The following is a 17,263-nucleotide window of genomic DNA, read 5'->3' as shown; positions in this document are numbered from 1 at the left end:
GTCAATTAATGTATTACATCACTTACAAAGCCTGTTAATACTACCTGGAATGTAAGTGGGGTTTTTGGTGTCTGTTTGGAATTTCTGAAACCCACATCTGTGTGTTGAGCTGTAAACAGGCTCTGTGCACAGTTCTGTCTGCTGTCCATAGTTGAATTCAGCTACCTTGGAGAGTGTGATTTGCCACTTGGAAGGATTAAAGCTTTCCCTCTTTATAAGAGGTGCAGTCATGTTCCACTGGGCTGTTACTATCACCTCTAAGTCAGAGCAGCTTGGCTGAACTCTGAGTTGCTTATCCGGTTGTGTCTGGGATCCAGACAGTAGAAGCCTTAGAAAGCCAGTACCTTTATCTTGAAAACCCACCAAGAGTTGTGAGCTCTCCACAGAGGAGTTTGATGTGCTGTAGGGATGCTTTCTGTTTATGTAGCAGGAATGACCTGTGTACTTTTTCTGTTCAGACTGGTCAGCTGGCTTGAGGCCACAGAGCCCATAACATGACTTTTTCTGGAAGGAAACCAGCACACAGCATGTGTGCACCAGCACTGCTGATGAAGCCACCTGGATGATTCCTGAAATGTTTTGTAGTCATCGAGTTTGAAACGGGCAATAATGCCTGGAGCCAGGGGGCTCTACGTGGTAGGCTCTGGAGCTTGCAGCTGGCAGCAGTTCTCTCCACATGTGCAGTGTTTTTGTGACAGGGTGACAAGCTCCAGGATTTTTGAGTGTGGAGAGACTGTGTAATTAACCCATCAGCAAAAAGAAGTAAAGTAAAATACTCGGAGGAAAATTCTGAACTAGTACTCTCCTTTCTGCCAGGAAGAAGGGTGTTAACCCTTTCTTACAGTAGCAGTGTTTTCTTCCTTCTACTCATTAATGTGCCCAAGGTTGTGCTGCTTTTGATTAAAATGCAGTTCACAGAAGGAAGATGTGAGACAATTCCTTCTGAACTTTGACACGATACAAAAGATAAGTAACACAAACCATGCTCATGATTTGTAACTTCGGTTCTATTCAGCTGATTTTAAACATATTAGGATGCAGTTCAAAAGATGGATAGTTACCTTTATGGAACCTTGATCCCTGTCCCAAGCAATGTGGAAGAGGTATTCTGCTGAAGTGAATGATGGGTGGTCCTGGTTCAGAAAAAAGGCAGATGGTGAGGTCACACATGCCCATTGTGCAGAACCAAACAAAAAAATTCAGAGGGGAAGTGTTGCCTCACAGATGGCACAGGGAGACGCAGGAGATGATGAGGTCTGAAATTGGTCTTTTGCATTTCAAGATGTTCAGACTTCGTAGATCAGGAAGGGTAAATTAGAGTTTAAGTACTGTGGTATACAATGGCTTCAAGCATGGGGTTTAAGTTAGTTTTGTGGGTTCATGCATTTTGCCTTTGTTGAATCTATTTGAGTTTTGTCATCTGCATTTAACTGTGAAAGGTTGTGAACTGCAGACCAGTTGTGGTAAGTCAGACACTCTTAAGGAATCATAACCCCCCTTTGCTTTTACTGTAAATAACACACACTTGTGTGCTCAGACCCCCCAGCTGGCAAGGTTTGGGATTCCATGCCTCAGCCAGGTCTGAGGAAATAAGCCTGGACTAAAACTTGGCCTAGTGCTGGCAGAGGTGATGTAAACTTCCCTCTACCTGGCCTATTTACCTCCCACACTTCATCCTTGACAAACAGGGCTGCTTTCTGTTCCAGGTAGTAGTTTTTTACTACTACAGCACAAATTCATGCTGCAGCTGATGCACTCTGAATTTTCCTATGAAAGGCTGTTACTGTTCTCTCATGCTCTTGGCAGGGTGTTAATGAGATGCTCAGCAGGATGTGCTTGGGAACTAAAATTGTATTTCTTTAAATTATTAATTGAGTGGACATAGCTATTGCTGAAATATGTATGGAGGAGATCCAGCTGCCCATTGAGAATTGCCTGAAAGCTTCAGAAGGAGAAATGAAAATAACCCTGTATCTCATCATAGAACTTGAGACAATTCTGTGCCTTTTAGCAAAACTTTTTTAGCAACAAGAGACTATTTTCATAAAGACTGTTGTTGGAGTTACTCTGAGATCTCACTTTGATTCTCTAAGGTTTCTTTTAGTCCAGCCATTTTCATCATATGCTTCTGAGCAACTGACCTGCTAGATACTCTTGAAAACATTCCCTAATGCTTCTGAGAAGCTGAAGTCCTTTTTTCAGCTAAGTTGGGCTTATGTTTGCATTTTATGTGTTTGTACTGTTAACAGGCCATATGTCTTGTTTATTATGTTCTGCCAAATCCTTTTTCAGCTATAATGTAGAAGTAGCATCAGATAAATCAGTAACTTTTATTGCAGGTGCCTTATGGACTAGGAGGACACTCTCAAAGGCCTCTGGTTAGGAAAATGGGTGATTCAGAGCACCTGCCAAGGCTACTGCTCTGATCAGAGCTCTAGAGAAGCTCCTCTCCTCTGGATATAGAGGCAGCCTCAGGACAGTCTTCTCATGGGCATGGAATTAGCCTATAGGCCCCATCTTCCACTGGGCTGCCTGCTTTCAAGTCCTTTACAGTCCTGCATTTATTCAAGTTCCCTGCTCTCTCTGTATCTGTGTTGTCCAGGCATTTCGTTTGAGTGTAGAAATCTCAAATTCATCTCTTTAATGCATTAGGATCTAGTAGTTTTAAGAACTATGTTAAAATGTCTTGCTCTGCCCTCTTTAGAACAGGATTGATTATACATTTCTGTTGGCCAAGGAAGTGGCAACTCTCAGTTGTTCACAGAACCTTTCTGCTGTGTCTGGTTTCTGCCAGCTTGCTCAAAATACATTTTTCATTGATTTATGAGGGGTTTATAACTATCAGCCAGGAGCCTTATAACTGCAAAAATTAAAATTTTAGCAGGTGTATTTAAAAACTTGCTCCTGAAGTTTGCTGATCCAGTCGTTCTAGATTTCTCTTTGTGTTTCAGGACTCCAGTGCAGAGTGCAGCTCACTTTTTCAGCTATTTTAAATAACTATTATTTGAAAAATATAGAGCAGAGTTACTTTTACACAATTTTTCCCCCTTTAAATATTCCTTATTTACAGCATGTTTCCCTGTCACTCAGCTCAGACCAATTGTGTCATGGGCTCTTTTTCATATTAATTACTCTGTTTATTGCCTCTGTCTGATCTTTATGCCCATCAGCACTCTCTGAATCTTCTATAGAAGAAGATTTGCCCTTTGCCCTTACTCTTTTAGCTTTTGCCATTAGAAACTGAAAAATCCCCATTCCTGATGCACATGAAAACAGCCAGCACAGACCTCAGTGATGCATGACTGTGGATTCTGTTAGGGCTTACTAGAAAGGCTCTCCCTTTGTTTTGGGGTGGCGTGTTTGTGTTGCTATTGGTTCATGCCTCTGGCTGGCTCTGTGCAGTTTGGGATTGAAACTCTTATCCTTTATCTAGGATTTGAAAAGCAAATGGAGCATCACACTGACCTATTTCAGCCTTTTTGTTTTGCAAATGTGCTCTTGGAACTGCCCCTGCTATTATCCTATAGTGCTATGGAATGATTACAGTGAGATGTTCAGGCTAGCATCCCCTGCAAAAGTGGGCAGCAAGCAGCCCATATTATGGAAAAAAACCCCTTACTTCTAAATATGGATCAAACTTAGGTAAGTATTGTATTGTTTGCTACTCTGAAGTAATTTGTGTCCTTAAGCTGTCTGAAGGGCAAAACAGTTTTTAAAAAACAGTCTAAGTGAAATTAGAATCTTGATCAACATTAAAATACACTGACAAAATAAATTTTGATGACCTCTCCTAATACACAGAGGAGCAACTTCCACAGGGCTATGCAGTCAGGGTAGTCAATATTCTCTGCTTATCTAAGATACTGGTAAGAATAGGTGGAATAAGCATATTCACAGATATGTGGATAGACAAACATCAGTTTAGGACAGGAGAAACAGATCTGACAGACTTCAAATAGTGATGACTTCCACACAGCGTCTCACGTCTTCTACAGGATAAACACTTGTAGGTCCCTTTTGACACATTCTGTGATCTGTGACTGTGTAAAACTCCCCAGCTCTGGGGTCTGCATGGCAGGCCACGAATGCAGTTTTAGTAAAGCAGCCATGAAGATGAACTGGAAGCACTGCCTGCTCTGAGCACTCCTTTGACATCAGAGGGAGAGCCCCATTCTTGGGAGTGGCTGGGAAGGGGCTACAGAAGCTAAGTCAGCAGGAGGCAGTGACTGTGAGCTGCCTGGGGAGAAGGGGAAAAACATCCTGAGCATGTTTACAGTATTTTCTGCTACTCCCAGGTGTGCTCTAGCTCAGTAGTTCAGTATGACTTACTTAAAATGAAATAGCATGAAAGCCATTAAATGCAAACACACGGTATTGAGACCAGTGTGTGTGTGTGAATTGCAGGACCTGCCAAGCCAGTCTGTTACTTTGCCAACTTTGTCTTGCTCTCCATCCAGCTGACAATGCCCCCAGGCTCTCTGGTAAGGTGAAAACTATTTTATTTCACTCCAGCCGTGGAGTTTGCTGTCACCTGGGAAGTAATAGGCCTTAAGCTGGAGGCCCGGAGGGCAGCAATCGTCACCATCTCCCATCCCAGAAAAAAGAGTCCCTGGAAGACTGGCCACTCTAGGGCAGCACCAACCAGACTCCAGACTCCTCTACCTTGCTTGCTGTCTGCTGCGCTCTGCTTGCAGGCATTCATTCTCAGCTGGAATATGCAAAATCCATGAAGGTTTATTCACTAGCAGCAGCACAGAAACAAAGCCTACTGTTGGGGAGAGTGACTGGAAAGCTGAGCAGCCTCTTGCACCATGGCTGCACTGGCTTGTGCTTTGTGCCAGATCTTGCTGTTGTCCTGCCCGGCAGAACAAAACCAAACCTTTTGTTCTGCTGCTGGCCGTGTGCCAGGGTAATGGGTTTTGGTAATAGGAGCACAGTGGGCACAGAGAGAAAGGACCACCTTTCTTCTGCTTTGGTAAGGTGGTGAAGGACATTTAGGTACTTAATTAAAACCCAATACAAATTTCAATAATGGAAAATAAGACCCCAATCAAATGGGCAGTGAGTCTTCCCTAGAAGGCTGTATTTAAAATGTGGCCTTTTGGGTCTTGTGCTATTTGCCATGTCTTCTGGGGGCTGGGATGGAAGAGAGGCTGTACTCCAAACTGGAAATGGCCAGCATCCTCAGATGGTCTCCTGGCCCCACTGTAACACTGAAGTACAAACAACCAGACTTTGCTTCATGTGGCATGAGCAAGGAGCACTGGCAACCAGATTCCCTGAGTGGCTGGCACAGCCAGCCCTGCAACTGCTGTCCTGCTCAGCTCAAGAGACAGGTCACACAGGCAGATGCCCTTCCTTCTCGGTCTCCCTGAAATAAGTATCTCAACAACTTCCCCCACCATACACATTCCAGCTCCTTGTAAGGCTGTTTCACAGAAAGGAGAAAGAAATTCTGTCTGCTCTCATGATGCAGTCTTGTAGCACAGAATTTAGCTGGCAATGGAAACGAAAGACAATGCAATAAATATAAGAATAGAATCGGTTTATTAGAGCTATTTTACATAAAGTAATCAAGAACAAATTACTTGAATAACTATTTGTATACCATGGCAATATTCTTGCTGACTCAAAGTTACTGAAGTACAAAAGACAACATACAAAACAATGCATGCCTCATTTGACTCTGGTTTTATTGAGACCCATGAGGAATGTGACATCCTTGGGACAGCCAAACAAGACAGACAGCACAGTGTGTGTGTATATATGTATATAACATGTACTGTACACATTTTACTGGTAACACATCTGCAGTTCACTCACACATATCAATTACTTGCTCTAATTCTATGAGAATTTTTCTGGGGTGAGGGCAGATCACCGAAGCTTTCAAGCTTTGCAGGGAGCTATGGGATAACCAGCAGGAATCCTACACGCCATCATCTTGGGCAGAAACTGCTGTGTGCTGTTCTCACACTGTGTCAGGGTGGTAGGCTGGATGTGGAAAAGGCTGAACAAGCCCTGAGCTCCAGGGAGAGACACAGCTCCGGGATTGTACAAGGAATCATAGAGGAATTTGGGTTGGAAAGGACCTTAAAGATCATTTAGCTCCAATCACCCTGCCAGGGCAGGGACACCTTCCACCAGACCAGGTTGCTCAGGGCTCCATCCAGCCTGGCCTTGAACACTGCCAGCGATGGGGCACCCACAGCTTCTTTAGGCAGCAGTACACGACTGCTGTTGAGCACTGGGAAGTCCAAGCTCAACCGCTGAGGAGCTGCATTTTTTCATTTCAGCATTTAGCAAGCATGGCTGTCTGCTAGCAGCACAGAAGTTTACACCAAGTGAAAATAACATGCTTTCTTCCTTAAATCCCAATTTTCTTTGCAAAAGCTGGTGCCTGGATAGCCACTGCTTTTAATTAACAAAGCAAGACACATTCTTTAATGAAAATACTCCCAGTGCATCAGGTGGAAAGAACACAACTGGTCTCTGCAGGACGGTGAAGGAATGTGTTGGCTGGAGCATCCAGGTCCCCACAGTGGTGGCAGCACTGAGAAGAGCGGGATGGCACAGGCTTCCCCCCACACCTTGGCCAACACAGCCAGGCTGTGGAGCCTTGGCTGCCCCAGTGCACGGGCCCTGGGGTGCACTCAGCCCTGGCTGAGACCCCAACTGTGCGGGGAGGGCATGGGCACCCCACATCCAGTTTGCGGTCTCCCCACCTTGCAGAGTCTTCTGCACAACAATCAACTAGAGCTACTCTCCAGAGCCTGAATGTTTCTTATTTTCTGAGCAACGTCATCTACCCACTTTTTATATTATCACTAAAGGGGAAGAGTATGTTCTTCATCTCATAGGCTTCTTCTACACTTGAAAATAAGCTAAGGATTTTGGTCCTTTTATAGAGGCAGAGATTCATGGACACAGGAGAAAGGGGAGAAAACAACTGACCCAAATCCAGGTTTTAGAGATACATCCCATTGATGAGGTAATCAGACTCTTCAGATGTAATGGGTCGGGCTTTTTTGAGCTTCTGTTTCACTAAGCGCAGTCTGCAAGCAACCATAAGCAGCAGCAAAGCAGTGATTGCCAAGCCTAAGGCTAAGGGTAACACAGCACCTACAATGAGGTCAAGAGAAATTACATTTTATTTAACACAGTGAGACACTGGTAGAGAAAACCTGAAATTTTTCTTTAAAAATACAGCTAGTCTACCACTTAGATGTTAGTAATTGGAACAACTCATACTATGAAACTAAACTGCAAGATCATGTTAAGGACAGTTCAGAATATGTAAGTACATTATTCAATTCTTGACCACTTTATCTGTATCTATAGCACCTGACTGAAAAACTGATGTAATTCAAAATTAATTCACAGGGTAGGTCTTACCTGTTTCTGGGACTGGGCGACCACCTCCAAGCTGATCTCTCTTTGGCATCATTATGCCATCCCCATTTTTATCATCTGTTCTTTTCCCTGAGGAACTGTTATCTGCACAAAATCAAGCAAGATAAATAAATACTGCAGTTCAGTGACCAGGAAATCTTATCCACAGGATACTAGTATTGAATAATGTGAAGCGCTTAAACTTACGGGAAAAAAAACAAACAAAAGAACAGTTTGAGAACTTCTGACTTCGACTGTATGACTTGAATTTTTGAAATAATGTGAAACTGAAGCTAAAATTTAAATTCAATTTTACATCCCAAACCACAGTGCATCTCAACTAAAAGCAAGGACACTTTGTGCTGTGATACATTTGCTGGCAGCCTTCAGAACTGTTATACAGCTAGCAGAAACACACTATGCTGCAAAATCTGTAGAATATGAATGTGAAATGTTGTAATTGGAATTACATGTAGTGGTGGGTGCTAAGGAAGTGTTTAAGTCAATTAGCTTGGAACATGCACTGTGTGTAAGTCCCACCCACCAGCACCAGCTCTGAAGAGCTGCAGAAGGTGTCCCTGGCAATGGCAGCAGCAGATGCACATGACTGCTAATTAAAGCCTAAATTGTTTCATTGGTATTGTCATGAAAGTCCATGCTAATGCTCCCACTCCAAGGCAGAAGGCAGCCTCCCAGGCTGTGGCTTTACTGCCCTGCCATTTTGGCTGGGGTGCATAAACACTGACTTGACCCACAGGGAATGCTGCAGAAAAAGCCACGGCCCTCTCCTCGCTGGGCTCCTGAGGTTGTCCTGGCATGTAAAGTGGGCTTGGAAAAATCCTAACAGTGAATGTACTGGCCTTAAAATACCCAAATGGTATCAGAGATGTGCAGGACCACCTGAATGTAACTGACACCAAAACCAGCAGCTGTTTTTCCTGAATTAAACTAAATGAGTATTTGTCTTTATTTTGGAAATACCCAGAAGACATCAGCTCTTTTTAAGAGCTGCTCCAGCCTGCATCTAAATGCCTGTTTTAGAAAATTGTTTCCTTGCCATTTAAATAAAGGGAATATTTAAGTCAACTGCTTGTAAAGAAATTTGGCAAATATGGAGAAAAGTTTAGTGGGAAATTTTTGGAAGGGTAGAAGAATTGAATCCTTTCAATAAAGGATAGTGTAGGACTTGTGCTGCTTTGCTAGGACTTGTGGCTGTTCTTACATGACTGGAGAGACTGTCAATGCTGCTCAATATCTTATCTGTTATCTCTAGAACACAAAGAGCAATTTTCCCAAAGAAGTTTAGGAGCCTGGCATAAAGCATTTTACATGGCTTTAATTTGGTTTTCGCTTTCTCTTGATTTTCTAGTCTACTCTGAGGAAATTGCCACTTACAGCCCCTTCCAATTACCCTAAATTACAGATCTAGGCTATGGCTACTGCTGTGGGTGCCTCTGCAGTAAAAACATGACTAAGGCCTGGGCACTCAGTCAAATGCTGTAATGCCAGCCTCCAACAGCACTGCACAGGCAGCCTGGGACAGACAGAGGCCCTGTGCCAGGGGAATGCAAAGCTGTTATGGTGATTTATACACTTGGCTTGGCTGTGCTGGGGAGTGCAAATCTTCAGGCTGCTTTTGAATTCAACCCATCTGCATGACCCTGTTTGCTTAGAAACCAGCCCCCTGCTCACTCCAGAGTGCTGTACTGCTACTGAGTGTTTTCTATATTCATCTGCAAGTTCAGGAGTGCCAGAATATGCAGCTAGGCTTGAGAACTTCCCTGGAGAAAGACACTGGGGCTATTTGGAAGCAGCCATGCAGAAATGCTGCGCTGGCCTTTGCATGAGATGCAGTCTGGGTGACTTTACTGCCATGGAAACATGTCTGCAGAGAGAGAAAGGACTCTTTCATTGACATCAAATGCCTCTTCCTCCATCCACTCTCGACTCTGAAAGAAAATGTTTGGCCTTTCAGCTAGGGCAAAAGTAGACCATGAGTCTGTTGCAGAAGACTCAGTGCCCTGAGTGCCTGAGGGGGTTATCCCAAAGTCAGACTTGGTGCTCCCCTGGACTAGCCCTACTGTAGAGGAATCCCATTGAAAAGGCAGGAATGCAGAACAAGATTTATCCATTGTAAACAATCAATAATTTTTGGGTTTTGTATTGGTTGGTTGTGGCTTTTTTCACTTCACTTTGAATAGATCCCCTGTTAGGTCAGGCAGAAGTTTTAAACAGTCCTTAACTTGGACTTGCATATTTTCATACTTCAGTGTAAATCCTTGAAAGCTTGTATCAAGTCAGAGCTAAGCATGAAGGGCCACTGTAGGGAAGGTTAAAGGAAATTTGGAACAGAGAATCTATTAAGAGAAAATGGATTCTAGAAGGAAGTTCCCTTAAGTATCAGCTTCATAGGTAGAAAGCTCATATATCTGCTACCAGGAACTATCTCACAGTCCAAAACATTACAACTTAGCCCAGATCCTTTGGAGAATAGGAGAAAAGATAAATTTGGTTGTATTTGACAAGGAAGTCCCTTTTTTAGACATCTTTATTGAATTCTAAGAGATGAAAGCTGTTTATGGAGAGGTAAGTAGCAGAAGGGACAGGCCTTTATTGGTACTTTAGCCACTACTAATAAAAAACCAAATGTAAAAAGGAAAAAAAAGAAACTCTCAAGTCCTACAACGTCTCAGGAAAAACTTCTCTTGTTTAAAAATCAATGGAAAGCTCCTGTATCAAGCACAGAGTCTAGCAGCCAGCTGCAATGTGCCACATGCTGTCTTTAGTAGGTAAAACCTTCACTTTGCCTGCAGTCACCTGATTTAAGAGCATCACGTTTTCCTTTCCATGGATTGTATTTCCATGATGATCTGAAACTGTCAGCTGAGAATTAAGAAAAATGTGGCCCTGAATGGAGCATTTGCATGTGAAAAGCCAGAACCTGTGCTGCCACTGTAAAGCCATACACCCTAATATGTATCTTAAGTAGACAGCTTTTCATCACAGTGACATTAGGACCACTAAAGCTTATTTTCAAAATTTATGTAAAATAGTATATAAGAAGCCAGGATGTTTGCAACGTCAGCTCCAGGCCAACAAGAACATGATTGCCTCAGTCCAACAAAGACCTTTACAGTGATTCAGAGGCAGAGGTTCTACCTTGGTAGCAGCAGCAGGAGACAATCCCTCCCAGAACAGGATTTCTGTCAGTGCAATTGCTGAACTTTTGAGGCTGCTGGTATGATTTCTGCTCAGCATTGCTTATCTCTTCTCAAAAATGCATCCAGCATTACTGCCCTCCTGGACACATTTCCAGATGAGCTTTATGGAGCTGCTCCAGTATTTCTGTGCCTCTCATTTTTGTATCACATAATTATTAGATTTGGTCTGTAACCTCCCTGAGATGGCACTGGTGGAGGGAAGTCTAATTAATGGATCTGGGTGGATTTTAAGGAATAGGTTAGATGCCTGTCTCTCCAACTCCATAAAGGCTGTGGTGCTTCCCAGTGGGGCAGGACTTGGGCCTCTCTGGAACTCTGTGAATCATTAATGCACAGCATGGGACTCTATGAAATTTCAGTGTCTGCAGGAGAATACGGCAGCTCAGAGCAGGTTTTGGCAGAGCAGTTTTTGGCAGTTTCTGCCCTTCAGATCCATGTACCCAGCACGTACCTAGTACCTCTTCATGTCCCACCCCATGCACCCTAACTGGAATCGATCCATAGGTGATTTTAAACCTCCCTGAGCTGTTTGATGCTTTTTGTCGTTAGAAGTATTGGGCTCCTGGTCAGTAAAGACTGGATCCTTTTATTCCACAGGGAAATAATTAAGCATCTAAAATTAAATTTTGACTGAGCCCTGTCAAAAGAAAAATATTAAACCCACAAGAATTAAAACAGCTTGAAATCTTGCTTGTTGAAAATTAGAAGATTACAACAGGTACTGGTAGTACACTAATCACTGAAGCCCCATCACACTTCTTTATTTTCTAAGCATCTTTTTCTTTGCTTGTATACTGCTGTGAAAAAGGCTACCTTTAGAGCAAAACTGGTGCAAGCAACTGTGCAATGGGTAAACACAGAAAATGATTATGCAAAAATGCTTCTGCATTGTACTTCCCTTGATTATCAATTGCTGAAGGTGGTGACCTCAGTTCTGGTTTTATGCCTGGATTCACAAGCCAAATGATTTTGGAGACCTACTTAGCAGCTGACTTCCCACTGGAGCCTGCAAAGCCCTTTGGAAGTTTGATGGCTCAGTTAGGGTGGCCCTATATCAGGTGTCACTCAAGACTATGTGAGTGAGAAGGGTTTGAGGCACACTTCAGAATTTTAGTCAGCAGTGAGGAGTCATCTAGAGGTCATCTATATTGCCAGAAAAGGGGAAAACATTTGGGACAGGATTTTGCTGTCAGTCCCCACAAATTCACTGAGGCCATCAAATTCTTGACAGCATTGTTTTCACTCCCTTTGCCTAGTGTTCACAGAGTGTTCCCTTTGTGGAGTTTTCACTCCTTCTGCACTCCACAGATGAAGTACAAGCACCCTGAAGGGAATGCCCAGGTGCCAGCCAGGGCAGTGCCCTTTTCCAGAGCCGACAGCAGAGGGCACTGAGCACTGCTCTGTTGCAGCTGGAAAATAAAGCTGTGTCTTGGGGCACATGAATCACTCTAAACTGTAAAGAAATAAAAGTGGGGGATTTGTACTGATTCTAGGCTCTGTGCACACAGTTTTGCTTTCATATAATGGCCATTTCAGATAATTTTAATTCATCAGCATGAACCTTAGAAGACACATCAATTTTATTGCAGCTTCCAGAGGTTTACCAAGGCCAGGGCTGGGGCTCTGCCTGTAACATCACACAGTTGCAGCCACAGTGCAGAACAATACTGGGGACCTGTACACGGACACCTGAGGTAGCTTGTTACCAAAGCCTGAGACTTTTCTACAATGATGAAAGACTGATCCTGCCCTGGAGACAGAGTTCAGAAACAAAAAAGCCCATAATAGTAAAGATACTAGTTCAGGAAAAGAAAAAAAAGAAAAAAAGAGAGAGAAATAATATTTAGCACCAGGAGAAAAGCAATTACTCTCACCCAAGTTGAACAGTACTTTATTATGTGCTCCTGAAGTACTCCCCATGAGATTTAAGGAGCCTTAATACATCAGCCTACACAGCTGAACCTGTGGCAGAATATTTGTTTAGTTCACTGCACATTTTGTTTCTTAGACTGTATTATTTCTCTAGCATTCCTACATTTCAACTTTCTTTTTGCACCTAGTATAAAACAAACTTAACAATAATAAATCAAAACCTACTTAGAACTTCATTATTACAGGTTTCTTTTGTATTTATTAACATTTGAATTTTTTTTCCTCTTAGCCAGACACCAAAAGACAAATTAAATTTAAGGTGCAAGACACTTCCTTTCTTTAAGGAGAAGGGTTTATTGAAACAGATTCAATTCTTACCTGGCACAAATCCACTGATTTGTTTCTTTGGTCCCTGAGAAAGCGATTGGTTAGACATGTCTGGATCCACTGAGAGAAGTGGTTGATTTCTGGCAGTGGCTTTCAGGGTGTTCACTGCAGAGTTTTCCTCTGTGTTTTCAGTCAGTCCTGCAGTCCTTTGCTGGGTAGTGCCAAGAGCTGCATGTGTCACTGTCTTCCGACCCGAGCTGACTGTTAACAGAAACAAAAATTTTTGTACAATGTACAAAAAAAAAGTTTGTACAACAAGGGAATGGAAGTATTCTTAAGGAAGACTGTCCAAGATGGGCCTTGAGGCAGAGTGAACAACTTCCTCAGGTTCACACATATAATGAAATGTGAGTCACAGACACCTAACACTTGCTTGCAAGAGTACACTCATGACCCCTACAGTGAAATCCAGCAACTAAAATACAATGAAAGAGTGGTTAGCCATTGTGCCCATTCACCCTCTGGTGGGTTTTGCTCACTTAGCTGAGCCTGGATGACTAACGAAAGCAAATAGCATGATGGTGAATCAATTGGTTCCCATGTGTGTCCACAGTGTTTCAGATTCTTGCAAGGTGTCTAACAGCACAGTGAAGGGTACCTCTGAGACACCTTTTCACACAGAGACCACAGTTCTTGTTTCCAGAATCATCACACAAGTGCAAAGCCGATCTCTTAACTGCTGAACACAAAACCTGTCACTTAGGGACTCCTGACAGTTTTAATATGCTTTGAATAAAATTTCTGAGCACCTAAGTATGCAAATATTAAACCTTCCCATGTGCTAATTCCAATGAAAGACTGGGAGCAAACTGCTTGCTCACAGGGAGAGAGGCCCCAGAAGTGGCATTGTCCCCCTTTGGTCATTGAGGCTGTGGTTACTCTCACAGTCTGCTGTGCCACTGTGGCCTGGCACACTTACGGTTCTGGCAGAAAGTCTCGTCTGATCCATCAGGACACTGCCTCACACCATCACACGCAAACGTGATGTCAATGCAGCAGCCATCATCACAGATAAACTGGTAGCGAGAGCAAACCCCAACACAGGCTGTTGAGAAACAATTCCCAAATTACCAAAAGAGAAATCAAGGAGTAAATACTGAGTCAGTGACTAAAATCTGCAGCATGGAGGAAAAAGCAAAACCACGTCATGTCAAGAAGCACCATGAACAAGGCACAAAGTCCAGACTCAGCTGTGTGCCATTGTATTGACTCAGAAGCAAATATAGGCAATAGCTGTTCCTGGCACCTTCATCACTAGCCTGGTAATCTGTTTATTACAGGAGTACTCAACCTGGAGGCTGTTGTACCTTACACCTTGTGCAGCACCCTTACAGTGCTTTGAATTCTGCTGGCCTAAGCTGAAAGGAGATCTTCCTAGGCTTAAAGGATGCAGAACCAGTCCTGAAAATGAATAAATGAAATCTCTGTGGCTGTAACTGCATCCCTCCAACACATAATTCCTACTACATATCCATTCAACACCAATACGTTGCTTTATATGCACACATTTGGGCCATATGGGATCTTTTATGGCATATTTTTTACAATGTAATTAAAATACTCAAAGAATGCTCATCATTTATTGACATCAGCATCCAGTGACTTCAATACAGCACAGACCAAAATAGGACTAGGTCACATTCTCACAAATTACTTTCACCAGAAAGAACTGACTGCTGCCTGCTTTAACATTTAGATTCCCCTGGAAATGGACAGTATCTCTGGATGTCCCATTTGCATACTCAAAGCTTTCCTGAAACCCATTCTGATTCTGTAATTATGAAGTGTTTACATCTGTGCTTTTGTCTTTCCAACAGCAGTGCAGTTCATCACTTTGTAAAGCACTATCAAGTTCAGTGCTTGATTAGTGTTGTAAGAGCAAATCAATTTGCATAAGGGAGCACAGCCTTTGGTTGTTATCCTGCTGCGTACCAAACGATGCACCAGGCTAAGAGAAGGATGCCAGGAATGCAGACAACTGTTTAAAACCCCTAAAATCTGAAAATGCATCTCCTAAACTTCAGCACTAGTAATAGCACTGATCTTGCACGTATTAAGGCATCAAGAACTGGTCCGGCTACAACAGTAGCACTTGAATTGCTAATGCAGCTGGGGAATTAGAAAAATAAAGAAGACAGCAAATCCCCTATGTGGTCCATACAAAAGATACCCCAGATACCCACAGCAGCAAATAAACAAAGCAGCAAACCTCTCTGGCTGCTTTAGCTGAATTAAATATTAATGAACACAACTCTATCATCCATTACTGGAACACTGGCATTATTAAGCAGATTTTTTCTTAATAAAAGCTTATTGCCACAGGGACAACCCTCTCACATAGAGATATTGTGCTGAGGCAGAGCAAGATTTTCACTGGTTCTGCTAAACATGGTGATAATGCTATTTAACTTTGTGCCAGAGCAGCAGATCTGCACTAGCAACTTGTTAATTACAATGTAATTAGAAGTTATTACATTTAAGAGCAGGACTGACAGCCACTGAAATGTAACTTACTTTCTACCTCTTATGCTTTTCACATGTTTCTGAAGCTCAGAGTTTAAAAATGATGGGTCAGTTCCAGTTTCAACTTCCCCAGTAGCATAAGGCTTCAATAACAACCATCAGAAAGAAAAACTTAAATGCATTTAAACAAAAAAAACATGTCAACTTTCAGACTACAGATGCAGGTCAATATTATTCTTAGTCTGCCTCAAACATACTATTAGGTAATTTTAACTGGGTCTTCCCTATAGCACAAGCCCTGTCACGATGCCCACACCATCTGACTGTTACAATGCACATGATGCCTGTGTCAATATTTCACTCTTCCAATCCTGCATGCTTATTAGCAATAGAAGGGCAAATACTCAGTGCCTGAAAGTATTATTTCTCTAACAGGCAAGTGATGCTTCCTTGTTTCCTCACTTTGAAAGAGAGATTCTAAGCTGAAAGATATGTCATTATGTAATGAGCAAGGGCAAAATAAAACACTGAAAATGGAGAATAACATTTTTACCTTTATCAGACCCTTGCTCTGCTCTGAGTACCATACCCTGGGTGTCACAGAGGCAGCCCCAGGCATTTTCTCACCTGCTGCAGAATGAACCATGGGCAGGATGGTCACAGAGACGTTGTCAGAGCTCCGCTGACCTGCAGTGTCTGTCACGGTTAGCTGGAAAATATACCCGCCCTCCTGAATGTGGGACAGTTTCAGTGTTCCTGGCTGGGGTACCTGAGTGAAGGCACACAGGAAAAAAAACATATTGCCACAATGATCCATCCATGACCTTCCAGGAATAAGATTAAATACTTCCTGCAGTCTAGTCAGCCTATTCAAGCATGTATTTCAGCATGTAACATTTTTTTTTTTTTTTTTTTTTTTGCATCCATTTGTAAAAAAACCCGCAACGTGCAGGTAGTGTTGTCATGATCTACTCAGTTACCTGGAGCTGTGAATCTCAGCACTCAAATGGAGAACAAATGGTCACATACATTTAAATCAATTTTTGAGCAATTAGAAATGTAATTTTAGAGGATAGACAGTAAAATATTGGCCTTTTCTTCTTTATCAAGTTAGTCTGTAGACAATATAACATGGATCACATGGATCCACAGAAATAAATTTTCATGCCTGAAAGAGAACAAGAATTTTTGATTAATATGGCCAGAGTCCTAGACCTTCCATTATAGAAGAGTGTATTGATAACACATTTTTTTCTTTCAGTGAGAAAATTTCCTACCTGAAATGTCTTTCCTTTTCTATTTACATGAATGCACTCAGTTATCTGATCAGACTGTTGAGTACCTCCTGATGGAGTGTATGACCCCTTACAATTTTATTCTTTGATTTGTTAAAGAAATTATTATGCTCTAAAAAAAACCTGCTGTTGTTCACTGTGACTGTTGGGAGAGCAAATGTGGTATTTAAAACTCATGAGCCATGGAGCCCAAGTCTTGTCCCAGTGCAGAGACTTCTGAAATGCCACTGACTTCTGAATACACCACCACTCCTCCTGGTGACCTCTGTGCTTTCCTTTTTATTCTCATGCTGCTCTGAAGAATGCTGGCCTGTATCTGCTTACACAGAAACTTTGGCTCAAAACAGATAATCAGCATTAAAAAAACCCCAACCCGTTACTGTCCCCAAGTGTTCAGGAGCTGTGCAGCTACAGAGTGGGGGTAGCAATCAGAGAAGCAAATTACCTAAAAAAGCAATAATCAGTCACAACACGAAAAAAAAAAAGGCTTCTTTCTACAATATGATAAGATCTCTTTCTAGCAGTCCTTTCCCCTCCTCTGCCTTCTATTTATTCTTTGCTACATAAAAGCAATGCAACAGCTGCCTTTTATCTTATTTAAACACACTCCCATCTCCCTTGTAGCTATGGATT

At 42.5% G+C, this 17,263-nt stretch overlaps 1 protein-coding gene across 3 annotated transcripts in view; it reads right to left on the bottom strand.

The window, feature by feature from the left end:
* LRP11 (LDL receptor related protein 11) overlaps positions 1-17,263 on the bottom strand; it is a 31,329-nt gene that overhangs the window by 7,081 nt on the left and 6,985 nt on the right. The window contains exons 3-8 of one of the 3 annotated variants that reach the window (XM_071435714.1): positions 15,963-16,104; positions 13,792-13,917; positions 12,864-13,073; positions 7,396-7,497; positions 6,955-7,122; positions 1,062-1,133 (exon numbers count right to left, since the gene is read on the bottom strand). In XM_071435714.1, coding sequence (XP_071291815.1) covers positions 6,968-7,122; positions 7,396-7,497; positions 12,864-13,073; positions 13,792-13,917; positions 15,963-16,104 — 735 coding nt within the window. In that variant the 3' untranslated portion in view covers positions 1,062-1,133; positions 6,955-6,967. Of the gene's footprint in view, positions 1-1,061; positions 1,134-5,530; positions 7,123-7,395; positions 7,498-12,863; positions 13,074-13,791; positions 13,918-15,962; positions 16,105-17,263 lie in introns of those variants that run through there. The other 2 variants (XM_071435723.1, XM_071435704.1) reach the window with 2 other exon arrangements.

This window comes from Agelaius tricolor, unplaced genomic scaffold (genome assembly GCF_023055355.1).
Source record: "Agelaius tricolor isolate 1412-34295 unplaced genomic scaffold, bAgeTri1.0.p SCAF_1, whole genome shotgun sequence".
Lineage (NCBI taxonomy): Eukaryota > Metazoa > Chordata > Aves > Passeriformes > Icteridae > Agelaius > Agelaius tricolor.
This window is presented reverse-complemented; position numbering and strand designations above follow the sequence as displayed.